Source organism: Prionailurus viverrinus, chromosome A1 (assembly GCF_022837055.1).
Source record: "Prionailurus viverrinus isolate Anna chromosome A1, UM_Priviv_1.0, whole genome shotgun sequence".
NCBI classification, from domain to species: domain Eukaryota; kingdom Metazoa; phylum Chordata; class Mammalia; order Carnivora; family Felidae; genus Prionailurus; species Prionailurus viverrinus.
Genome location: NC_062561.1, coordinates 82,883,989 through 82,896,356, shown reverse-complemented (window position 1 = coordinate 82,896,356; position 12,368 = coordinate 82,883,989). Strand labels below are relative to the sequence as shown.

The window sequence follows — 12,368 nt, the reverse complement described above, 5'->3', positions numbered from 1 at the left end:
TCTCTCTCTCTCTCTCTCTCTCTCTGCCCTTCCCCCACCAATGCACATGCCCTCTCTCTCTCTCTCAAAAAAAAAAAAAAAGCGGGTAGGAAAGAGCCTTTGGTGAATTGGTTTTTTCACCTGTTAGCCTGTTAGACAATCACTCTCCACCCTGCAGAGTCAGGCTGGACATTTTCAACCTGGAAACTCAGCTCCTTCGTACCCTTGTTCATGTCTTCCCCGGTGCACATGCCCCGTGAGGGGGGACGGGCCGGCCCTCAGACACTGGCCGTGTGCAGCCAGAGGAAGGCAGGAAACCGAGCTAAGGAATAAATGAGCAGGAGTGTGCGAAGGAAGCTGTGGGGAGGAGGCCCTCACATCACGTGCGGGGGGCTCAGCGACCCCTCAGCGTGTGGTGGAGCCCGAGCTCTGCAGAGGCTGGGACAGCCACACCAGACCGGGACAATGAGGACGTGCACCTGGTCCTGGCGTTTTTGAAATCTTTTGTTTGGAAATAATTTCAAACTTGCAGAAAAGTGGAAAGAACAGAGTTCTGTAAGGCACACGTGGGATAGCCCAGGATTAACACCAGGTGCAGCAGTTTAAAAAAAAAAAAAAACTAAGAAACCTTAAAATGTATGTAGGACACACTGAGGACAGAGAATGCTGAGTGCTTTGCCTTCTGAGGGCAGAGGTGAAGGTACTGAGTCTGGACCCCTGCCCCCCTCCCCAGCCCGTTCTGCCCCGCAGGGAGCTGGGGACCCAGAGCCGTCCGTCACACTGCCTGGGCTCCTTTCCGGACAAAAAAAGGTGTGTCCAGCCACCCTCACCACGCTCCCCTGGCCCCACTCTCCCCCGGGTCAGCAGCCAGGCAGGGACTGGAGCCGAGGGAAGACACCCATCTTCAAGCACCCCATAACCCTTCTCAGTAAAACCCAGCTTTTACTGGCTTTGTTTTTAATAGAGGGAAAAATAGAGGGAAAAAAAAACTGGTCACATGAAACCCTCTGGCCAGACTCTGCCTGTGGTTTCCGAAATGTCCACACCTTGTTTCAACGGAAGGAACGCAGTCTGCCCAGGAAAGGGTGGTCCTTCCTTCACGTGGCCCTACCAGGACCCATGACTCTATTCATCCTCATCCACTCCCTGGAAGAGGAGCACCCCCCTCACAAGTAGGAAGCTGGCCCGACTTCCACCGGCTCCGCGGCCAATGGGCTCTCTCGGCAGAGGCGCGGGCCATGGGGGTGCAGTGCGCTGGAGGGGGCCCAGGCACCTGGAGCCCCCTAGGGCCAACCTCGGGCACAAGACCCTTTCCACCTTCCTGAGTCAATGCTGCCTCTTCTGACGGCAGGAAGGCTGAGCTGAGCTGCCCCTCGGGAGACGGGTCCTCACTGCTGGAAATGGACGTCCCATCGCACAGAACAAGCACAGAGAGTGTCCCCGTGTTGGGCCTCAGGCAGAAATGTGCTCCCTGCCACCCAGGTCAAGGCCTTGGGGAGCCCTGTTCCTCAGGACGGAGGCAGGTCCCGCATGGTGGGCAGGACTCAGGCAGGCCAGAGGGTCCCCCAGCTCCTAAATTTCCACTTTATTTGCCTTTATTATTAAGCATCTGCCTCTGGGTCTTGTTGTTCCGTAAGGACGTGCTTGAAGATTGCGTGTAGGGCAGGGATGGGGACAGCCGCTTCTGTGTCACAGTTCAGGCCGCGACTGGGGTCCTTGCCACGGTCACACATCCTGCTGCCGTGAGGCTCTACTTTCTGTTGTGTTGGTGACTTGGGCCTATGGCCAAGGGGGCCAAGTGCCAGCCTCCGTCTGCCAGCATGCTGGCTCATAGGATGGGGTGGTTGCCTCTCAGGGTTCCCTGTCCTTCCTGGAAGCAGAGGGACACTCACACCACAATGGGATCATCACATCTTCTTCTCAAGAGATGTTAATTGTGCATTTTTAGAAGGGAAAGAACTTTGACAAGGGGATATTTACACTCGGGACTCTTCCACACACACTCCTGAGGCCTCCAGGCTGGTAGCACCTGGCTTAGTGGGCAGAGTGGCACACTGACCCGCCAAGGCCTGTGGAGCGGAGAGCTGGGCCCCGCTGGGGAGGGCGCCCTCACAACCACCCGGGCTCTGCACGAAGCCCCCGGCGGAAGCCTGCTGACCCTTCCCTGGCATGCTCTGCCCTCTGCTCCATGAGGGACGCCGTTCTCCACAGCATCAGACATATCGCCCCCTGTCTGGGCCTACTGAAGACCTGACCCGCCGACGTGCCAGAAGAAAACTGTGATTAACTCTTTGTACCAGATGCCACTGTGTGAATGGGCCTCATTACCCAGGAAACACCTGGAACAGAGAGACCAGCACAAAAGTGCGGCCAGGCCCAGACAGACACCACTCACTCCTCTGTCTGCCCCACGGTGGAGCCCATGTTGAGAAGCACTGTCTGCTAGACGTTTCTAAACTGACCGGCTCGTCACTGAGCAGATGGGCATCTGTCTCCGGGGCACTACCCACAGAGCTGCATTCTGAGGGCACACGTGGGGTTTCCTCCTGAGAAGGCCTTGAGACGATCACCCCCTGGCAGGCCTGTTTTGAGCCCCAAGAGGCTTTCTGTCCACCCATCCCTGCGTCCTGGCTTGGGGAGCCCTCGGTGGGTGCTGATGGCTGGAGGGCATTGCAGAAGGCCAGGTCTCCCGTCCAGCACGACCTGCTGACATCAGCAACAGGCTCGGAAACGAATACTGGATTTGGATCGGAGGATACTCTTTCTGTGCTAACCAAGCAGCGCGCCAGAACCATGGCAGCAAATACTGGTCAGGGACTCACAGTTCAAGTGATCTTTCCAGAAATAAAAAACAAGCAGAAGTCTGGGACAAAGTACGCATACAGAGACCCCTAAAAAGTGCTATAAATGTAAAGACCTAACAAATGCCGGTGAACACCCGGGGCGGGGACGACCATGGGGCTCTGGTCAGGCTCCGGCCTGTGCCCCTTCCAGGCACCAGCGGGTCCTCATGGCCCGGGGCCACTCAGGACCCACAGATGCCTGGGCACCTGTGCAGGCCAGGGCTCTCCTGGGCGGCTCTGCCATGATGCTCTCTGTCTCACTCTTCCTGCGCCTGCATCTGACGGCGGAGGCACAAACGTTCCACAGAGGCCCAAGAGGGGCCACCCCACCACCACCACCCCGCCAGGGGCTTTGTTCGGCCCTGGGGAGCCCCCCAACAGCATGCCACTCTTGGACCAATTTTTGTTCATCCACGCGAGCTGCTACAATAAAATACTATAAACTGGCAGGGAGGGGAGGGGGTAAACAATAAACAATTTGCTTCTCACAGCACAGCGGCTGGAAGTCCACGGTCAGGAGGGGCTGCCAGATCCAGTGGGGGGGGGGCCCCTCCGGGTTCAGGGACAACGTGTGCTCACCCATGAGGAGGAGGGGACGGGGAGCATTACAGGCCCCTGTACAAACGCTCCACCTCGTGACCTCTCAAAGCTGCACCCCGAACACCATCCCCCTGGAAGCCAGGTCTCGACATGAGAATTTATGGGGACACGGCACTCGGTGACAGCACCGTCATGGGGCTCACCGAGTGGGGGGCTTACTGGCGAGCTCAAGGCAGCCAGGCAGAAGGAACATGAAGTGTGTCTGCTCCCAGCCCATCGCCCTCAGGCCGTAAATGTGTCAGGGGTTCTGGGGGAACAACCAGCTGTTCAAAGTCCTTTAGCAGGACAGGGTGCCAGGAAGGCGGACGGCTTGCCCCGCAGAGGTCAACGCAGCACCAACCCACCACCTCCTGAGTCCAGAGTCCAAGGTCAAAGGCAGCTGCCCGTGACAGGTGTTCAGAAAGAAATGCAGGTCAGGCTTCGGCTGAGGGTATAACGCGGTCTCTGCTGGGCTCCCAGGTTGGCGGAAAAATCTCACTTCCACCTGCCCAGTTTGAAACAAGAGCCATTTCCTGACATTGTAACAAAGCTTTTCTAAACATACAAACTGGTTAGGAAAATGTCCTACGTAATTGGACAACGGATTCCACATTTGCCTTGGCCGCCTTGACTGACTTCAGCATACTTGAATATTTATTTCTATGCTCCTCGTTCCGTGGCCTGGCTCTCTCCCTCACTCGGAACCTGCTTGCTCCAAGTAGAACAAGCTGGACTTCCCAGGTCCCAGGGCGTGCGCCTGGTGTGGCCTTGTCCTCAGCCACTGCCAAGGACTCTCACACTTGGGCCCTCAGCCCCTATGAAGGACTCGCCCACTCAGGCGTCCACACGGAGATGAAACAAGCATAAGGGTCTCACAGCTACAGTGCCAGTGAGAAAATGCCAACATCACCCCTCAAGACACATACTTGAACTACTGCACATGAGTGTGTGAGGGCACTGTGTGTGTACCTATGAGTATGTGCACGCACCTGAGTGTGTGCACGTGTGCCCACGAGTGTGCATGCATCCGTATGCATGTGTACGTATGTGAGTGCATGCGTGTGACCATCAGTGTGTGAGTGTGCATGCACATGTGTGTGTCCATGAGTGTGTGCATGTGTGTGCGTGTGTCCATGTGCATGCGTGTGCATGTGTGTGACCATCAGTGTGTATGCATGCACATGAGTGTTTGTCCATGTGTGTGTGTGCATGTGCTGGGTCAGTTTTGCAGAGAATGAGGAAAAGCCAGCAAGGCAGAGAGAGCGGTTGGCAGACCCAGGGAGGGAGGACCCAGGTCAGTGAGCTGAGTTCTGCAACATGAAATTTTGCTTCTGTAGATATTTTCAAACCCCGATAGTGACGGAGAACAAAATGGAGGAAGGGACACTCACTATGTGCCGAGCAGCAAACACGCCGTCCACGATGGCGCAACAGAAGGCCGCCACCACGCCAAAGCTGATGAACACGATGGCCGCAACCAGCTGGGGCAGAGGGCAGAGAAGCGAGTGGGCGTTACACACTCCCGATACAGTCCTCCAGATGCCAGCTGCCCGAGTCCCACCCCGCCGCCCCGGGCCCACCGCCGCTCCCACCGCCCCATGACTCAGCCCGGCCCGTGGGCTGCGTTCTTGCTGGTTCTTCCACGCTGTGGTGGGAGACGGGCCCCCGGGTCCTCTGCACACCGCCTCATGAATAATCAGATTATCAGACCGTCTGCAGCTTTTTGCTATTACAAATTCTGCCACAACGACCCTAAATAGGATCCGTGTTGAATCTGGGTTTCTGGGTGGGCGTCTCTGCGGGACAGACCCCTCACATTCAGACAGGACACGTTCAGGTCTGCGCGCCTTGTGGTCTGAGAAACGCCACCTCGTCCATAACGAGGCTTTGCCAGTTTTCACTCCAAAGGCCTAGCACCTCCTTATACCCAAGCGACGCCTCCTTTTCATTTTCTAAGTGTCAGCCATCTGCTGGCTACCGCAGGCTCGCTGCTGTTTCCAGCCACGTCTCTCTTAGCTGAAGAAACCTTTCTTCCCATTGTCGGCCACTTTCCCTACATATTTTAAACTATCTTTGTGAAATAATTTTAAACTTCCCATAACAGGTAGCAAACATAGTACAAAGAATTCCCACATGTCATTCCCCTGAATTCCCCAAGTATTGTCACCGTCCAAACCACTGCAACAGCCTTGTCACCTGCAACTCCTTTCCAGCAGCAAGAACCCCGCCCACATGACCCACGGCAGCGTATTTATTTCCTGGGTCCAGGACTCTGCATAAAGCAACTTGGAACCACCCACCCCTTGTGACCGGCAAACTGTAAACAGTGCCCAGTGTTTGTGAGCAGTCCTCTGGGTCTCCAGCCTTGGAAACAGGCCCCAGACTGTCCCCCAAGTCACTCAGGGTGCTTCCTCCCACGCATCTGAGCTGCTTCTGGGCAGCGCAGTCAGGCTCACTGGCCACGGCTCCACGCAACCAGCTCCCCCTCTGTCCTTGTTAACCTGAGTTATTTTGTTCAACAAGGTGCAGGGAGCTGGCTTGACACTCCAGGGGACAGTGTGGCGGGGTGCTGGGCCCCACCCCCACAGCTGCTGTTCCGAGGCGCAGGGAATTGGGCCTGCTCTCAGCCACCAGCCCTACCAGAGCCCGGTGGAAACGGTCCCCTGATGTTGCAAACTGGGGCTGTGCCCAAGTCCTTTGGGGGTCTCTGAACTGGTGACTGTCTGGTCCTCAATTTCCCCACCTGGACTCAGAGGTGTTGGCTCCGACTCATTCTTGCCGTGCGTCCCCGCAGCCTGCCTCTCTGGTGTGGCTGGTAGACGTGACAAAACCAACAGAGGTCCTTGGCTGTTCCTCACGGTCTGACACTTGTGACATTTTGTGATGAACTGACAGAGAATTTGAGGCCCCGAGGGGAGGTGTGCAGAAAGCCCTGCCTGCTCATCTGCACAACGAAGAACTATTACCCCACAGAAGCTGCAGTGTTAACACCACTGTTCTGCACAACAGCTCGGCCATTGACTCAGCAACAACCAGACCACGGTGCCTCCCCCGCGCTGAGAACTAACCACCCCCCTCCATAGTACCAGGCGTCAACCCAGCACCCTGGGGCATAGACAGGGAGGACTCACCTCACCCTGAGGGCACTGGAAGGCCCTGGAAAAACAAGCCAAGTTCTGGGGGGTCGGGGGGAGGGTGTGAGACCAGGCAGGGGCTGCCCACCTGCCACGCCCACCGCAAAGGTAGCCAAAGAAAAAAGCACTTCCTTCATTCTGCTGGGGAAGGAGAAGACACTGGTCGCTTCCTTGGGGAAACCACTGCACACAAGTAAAAGGATGGGTGTGTAAAGCCACGTGAACATCATTTGCAGAAACTGTACTGACGGAACTCTCCTGCATTTGTACTGCTGTTGTGGAAAAATGCATTAAAACATATATAAACGATTCAGATGGCAGCTTTAAAATTTCCCAGCACCTCACTTTCCCAAAAAAAAATGAAAAGCTTTCACCTAATTTGGCTGCTGAGTCTTCAAGCTTTGACAGTCCTGCCGCCCCCAGAGGGACGTCCTGGCCCTTGCCCAGCTAGGGTCCCTCCTAAAGGCCTGAACCCCAAGGCTGCATCAGCCGGGAGTCCGTCCCTGCCACTTGCTGCCTCCAATTCTCCTTGTGCAGAATCCCCGGCCAGGGGGCCAACGGAAAACAGACTCAAAGATGAACAGGATCACCTTAGAACCCAGAGTCACTTAGCACATGTCCTCCCAGTCCTGACATCTGTGACATTACTGTCAGCTGCAGGGAGGGCTAGCCATGCTGCAATCCCAGGATGCAGCCTCCTACCTGCCTGCCAGACCTCCTGAGTGGCCGGTGAACTCAGGAAGGGGTCAGACTCTGACAAGTCCAAAAGCAGGGAGAGCCGCTCCACCAGCAAATGCCTCCCAGGCTCCTGCTTTGTCCCGGACACCGAGCTCTGCTGGCCCATGGCACTCTGGGGTCCCAGGCAGCCTTGGCTGTCCCCACAGAGGACTCTCCTAGAGCCCGGCAGGGTGTGTGGTCGGGAGTGGGTGTCTGCCTGCCCTGTGCACCCACACTCCAGCTCCGGTGCTGGCCCAGGGCATCCACCAAGCACTTGCCCATTGTCTGAGAAGCTTCCAGAAGTGGCCCTGCTACTTCTCTCACTGTGCATGTGCAAGCAAAGCATTGTGGGGACTGCTGTCCCAGCAAGCTCGCCATGCACCAACTTGATGGCCCTTCAGAGAACATCACACTCCCCCTCCTGGCCATGCGACCAGCTCTGGGCCAGCAGCGGCCTGGCCAGAGTCCTGGACAGCTGAGAGGCCTCCCTGACACCCCACCTGATTTCACCCAGAACTTCGCAGAAGCACAGGATGTGTAGTGTCCTCTGACATTGCCTGACTGCCCTCAATCATCCAGACTTACAAAACATGGTTTGGTCTTGTACAAGCTGTCCCCACCATTTGAATATCCTCATCACCTTTCAACTGACCTTGTCTTTCTGCCCACTGCTCCTGAAAGTTAAAATTCAGTGCCAGCGTGATCACACACACTCGGTAAGTCAAGTGCTAGCATGACCACACACAGGATAAAGTGCAGCGAGATCAGGGGGTGGCACTGCCTGAGATCCTCTAGTGCGTCAGCCCCCAGGTCCAGGAGATCATGGTGGGAAAGATGTTGGACGTTCTCTCCTCCAACGTTCAGGCTGGAAGTAGGAAGTGTTCCAGAACAGTGACAGAAGAGCTCTCTTAGGGATGCCCTGTGGGTCTCTGGTCTGTCAGGTACCAGTAAGGACAGGGAGGCAGAACTCATCACGCCTTGGGGGGACACAAGCCACATCACTCTCCACACTGTGTGAGGCCACCACACAGACAGACTTTGCATGGAAGATGTTACTCCCTCAGGGACAGAAGAGAACAGGTCTCACTGCCCTGCAGGGCCCTTCTCCTGGGAAGGGGGAAGGTCACCTTCACATCTCCACGGGGCTCTGAGTTTATGTCGCAACAGGGAAGGCAGATTAAAAACCAAATACCAGTAGATAAGGTTATGTTGATAACATGGAAATCGGGAAAACAGTGAGTGTGAGCTTGTCACCAGGTGGGAAGGTTGTCACCAGGTGGGCAGGCCTCTCATCCAAGGATAAGACAGACCCAGTGAGTCAGGGCCGCCAAGGGAGCAAGGGGTTGGGGTCTCGCCCGGAGGATCTGAAAAGGCCTACCCTGGGGCATGAGAGCCCTCTGGCTGTGGGGGCTGAACTGGGGCAGGTAGAAAGGGGACAGTTAGCTCCTGGTGACAGCGACCCAGACAGGTGATGACCAGGGTGGGGCCTGGTGCAGGGCAAGGGGCTGGTCTGATGGTGGCATCCAGGGGACACGGGAGAGGCAGAGCCATTGGGCCCACGGTCTGGGAGAGACGTCTGCGCTGGCGGAGGGGGCATTAATGACAAGGGCCAGGTGGAAGATGGCCCCCAGTACAGGTGGAGGGGCGCAGTCTGACGCCCAGGAGCGTCACATGGATGCGGCTGGCAGGGACACCATCTGCCAAGGAGAATGTCACCAGGCCTTCACCAGGGAGCCCTGAGGCAGTCCCAACACCCCAAGCAGGGAGTCAGGACTCTTAGGCTATCCCTCACCATGGGTCCCTTGTCCCCACGTCCATCCTCCCTGTGTCCCTTGTCCCCAAATGTTCCTCATCCCCAGGTATTTTTTTGTTCCCACATCCATCGTCCAGGTGTCCCTCAGCCCCTTCGTACTGTCTGCCTCCAGTCCTGACTGGGGTCCTCCTGTTGGGGACACCGCAGGCTCCAGTGCATGTCACCACGCAGACCACCCTGCCTCCCCCATGACCCCAGGCTGGACTTCATGTGTCCTCCATCCATACTCCTGCTGTCCATACCTTCCTCCCCCAACCACGTGGATGGGGTAGAAATTAATCATGGATGGAAAGTCCAAATATGTGGAAACCAAACATCATACCCTTAAACAACCGATGGGTCAAAGAAGAAGTCACCAGGGGGACTGCACACCAGTTTGGGGTGAACAGGATGAAATGAAAGCACACCGGGGCCCCACTGGTGCGGTTGAGGCTCTCCGGGAACTCACAGTGGTAAACACGCACACTGAAAAAGAAGACAGCTCTCAGATCAGCTGCCTCCCGCCCTAAAGAACTAGAAAAAGGAGAGCAAACGAAGCCTGAAGCCAGCAAAAGAAAGGAAATTATAAAAGTTAACACAGAGAAAAAAGACGCAGGGGGAAAAGAAAGACAATCAATGTTCTTTGAAAACATCAATAAAGTTGACAAATCTTTAGCTAAACTAAGAAAACAAGAGGAAAAAGCAAGTGACTAAAATCAGAAATAAGTTTGGGAACAGTATTACCAACTTTACAGAAATTAAAGGATTATAAGAAGATACTGTGAGCTTTTGTGCACCAACAAAGTTGATCATCTAGATGAACAAATTGTAAGAAGCACACAAAGTACCAAAACTGACTCCAGAAGAAATAGAAATTTTCCACAGACCCATACAAATAAGACTGAATCTGGGGCGCCTGGGTGGCGCAGTCGGTTAAGCGTCCGACTTCAGCCAGGTCACGATCTCGCGGTCCGTGAGCTCGAGCCCCGCGTCAGGCTCTGGGCTGATGGCTCAGAGCCTGGAGCCTGTTTCCGATTCTGTGTCTCCCTCTCTCTCTGCCCCTCCCCCGTTCATGCTCTGTCTCTCTCTGTCCCAAAAATAAATAAACGTTGAAAAAAAAATTAAAAAAAAAAAAAAAAAAAAGACTGAATCAGTAACCAAAAGCCTCCAACAAAGGACCAGATAGCCTCCTTGGTGGTGTGCAGGGAGAGAGGCGGGCGGGTGCAGGACCTGGGGCAGAGGTGAGATCAAGGGGACTCCCTGTCCTGCAGCTGCAGGGAGAGCCACGGGGGTCACAGCCGCCACAGGGGGCATGTCTGCTTGGCGAGCTGGCATTCCGGCCCTCATCCACAAGCGCCCCAACCTCCCCATCCCAGCCTCGGGACAGATCCTCCCGGGCCTCCCTGCCTGACTGCCACTCTCCATCCTCCCCACGGCTCCTCCCATGCACCCTGGGCAGTGCTCTCTGTGCATCCGCGGCAGGAGATCAGGGCTCCCCACCGCATGCCTAGCAGCACCGTGCACAGGATGTGTGCGCTGAATGTTTCTGGGGGAGAAATGGACACATAGCAACACACACACAGGGCACGGGAAGCTCGGGAGAGGCGGTGCCCCAGAAGCAATAGCGACGGTCCCAGGCGGTCATGCTGGGGGCAGTCAGATTACTTTGACGCAGAATCAGTAACTTCATTTTCCTACGACACAGGCCAGCGTGCACCAGCGTCTCTAGCACATGCTGAAGGTGCTGCAGGAGAATGTCATTCTCTGGGGAGCGCAGCTTAGACAGCCCAGGGTGTGGCATCCCATCAGAAAGGCCCCAGGGCCCTATCTAAACACAGAGACACTGGGGCCTGTCCCGAAAGCAGCTCAGATATTCCAAGCAGACGTTGTGTGGACTCGTGGCTACTGAAACATAAGTTCCAGGCGGTGGTTTCAGACGGAGCCCCTCCATGAGCACCGAAATCTGTGGAAACTGAGACCCAGGAGCACCTGGTCCTGTGAGAATCCTCCCTGTGTAATCAGTGGTCACTAGCTGTCGGCTCCCAGGACCAGTGAGTGAAAGTCACAGAGGATGAGGGCAGGGCACAGTGCTTTCACACGCTCACTGGCTCTCCACGCCACCAGGAGTCGGGCTGCAGGACCACTTCCTTCGGAGCAGCACACCCTGTCCCGGCACGCGGCGCACGCGGCCCCAGTGTGACGGCTCCGGGTAGTGCCGCGAACCATGCTGTGCTTCACACCCAGCCTGCTGGCCTGGGGACTGCCCCAGGCCCCGCTGCCCGGATTCCTGGGCAGAAAGGAACAGGAGGGTTCGTACCAGTCACAAGGCCATGGACGGAGGCCGGCCTCAGCGGCCAGACAGCCCTCACGGCTCCCGTGTCAGCAAGCGACAGGGCCTGCAGGGTGTGGCTGGTGGCCCTGGTGGAGCGATAAGAGGACAGGGCCACCCGCCAACCACAGTTTTTATGTGACTGGAGCTGCTGAGTCCGCTTCCTGCTTGGCAGCTACTAACTCTTGTGGGTCTCCAACCTTGGGTGCTTAAAACCCAGAACGGTTTTCCTATTCCAAAGCCACAGTCAGCCAGATGGCAGGGAGGGTGGTCATTCCCGTGGCTTCTTCACTCACCTCTTCCACCACCTTTCTCCCGAAATCAACCAGACTTCTGGAGGGTGTAGGCCATGGTGTCTTCATCCTGGGGGAGGGTGTCACCCAGAGCCCCTAGTCCTTCAGACCCCGCAGGCATGGCCCCAGAAGCTTGAGAGGAGAAGGGTGAAGAAGCCATGAACTCCTGTCCCCAAAGTGTTGCCGGCAGCCTGTAAGACACTGCAAAGAGGGCTCGCCCTTAAATGCCCCGCACGTGGCTCCCTATGTCTGTGTCCAGGTTCCTGTGGCGGAGCGAGGGCATCCAAGGTCAGGCAGCCTCCAGGACACCAGTCACTAGTGAGACCTGCAGAGGGGACGTGGGGTCCAGCAGGCCCCGCACCCTCCACCCGCTTCTCAGGCGTTTGCTGTGGACGTCGGCAGGTTTCCTCCCGATGACCTCTGGGTCCCCAGTCCAGGACTTCGGAGTACCGTGCCTGGAGGCCTAGGGTCCCTCCTCCCCCGCCACTCCCAGGCTGGTCTGGGGGGCACAGGCCACCTCAGCTTCTGTGTGACAAGGTGAGAGGCTGGACACACCCCGTCAGGGCCCCCAATGTCCAGACCCGCAGCAGAAGCAAAGCAGGAGAGGAGGGAGGACCCAGCAGGGACCCCATCACACAGCACAGGACGACAGGCTCCCTATGGACCAGGCACCTGCGGTTTCCTGGTGGTTCCATTAGTTCA

General features: G+C 56.6%; 1 protein-coding gene across 1 annotated transcript in view; it reads right to left on the bottom strand.

Moving 5' to 3' along the window:
- The window catches only part of TMEM255B (transmembrane protein 255B), a 39,293-nt gene that overhangs the window by 14,764 nt on the left and 12,161 nt on the right, over positions 1-12,368 (bottom strand). Inside the window, exon 4 of the mRNA XM_047866750.1 lies at positions 4,793-4,882. Within this exon, the coding sequence (XP_047722706.1) occupies positions 4,793-4,882 (90 nt within the window). The remainder of the gene's footprint in view (positions 1-4,792; positions 4,883-12,368) is intronic.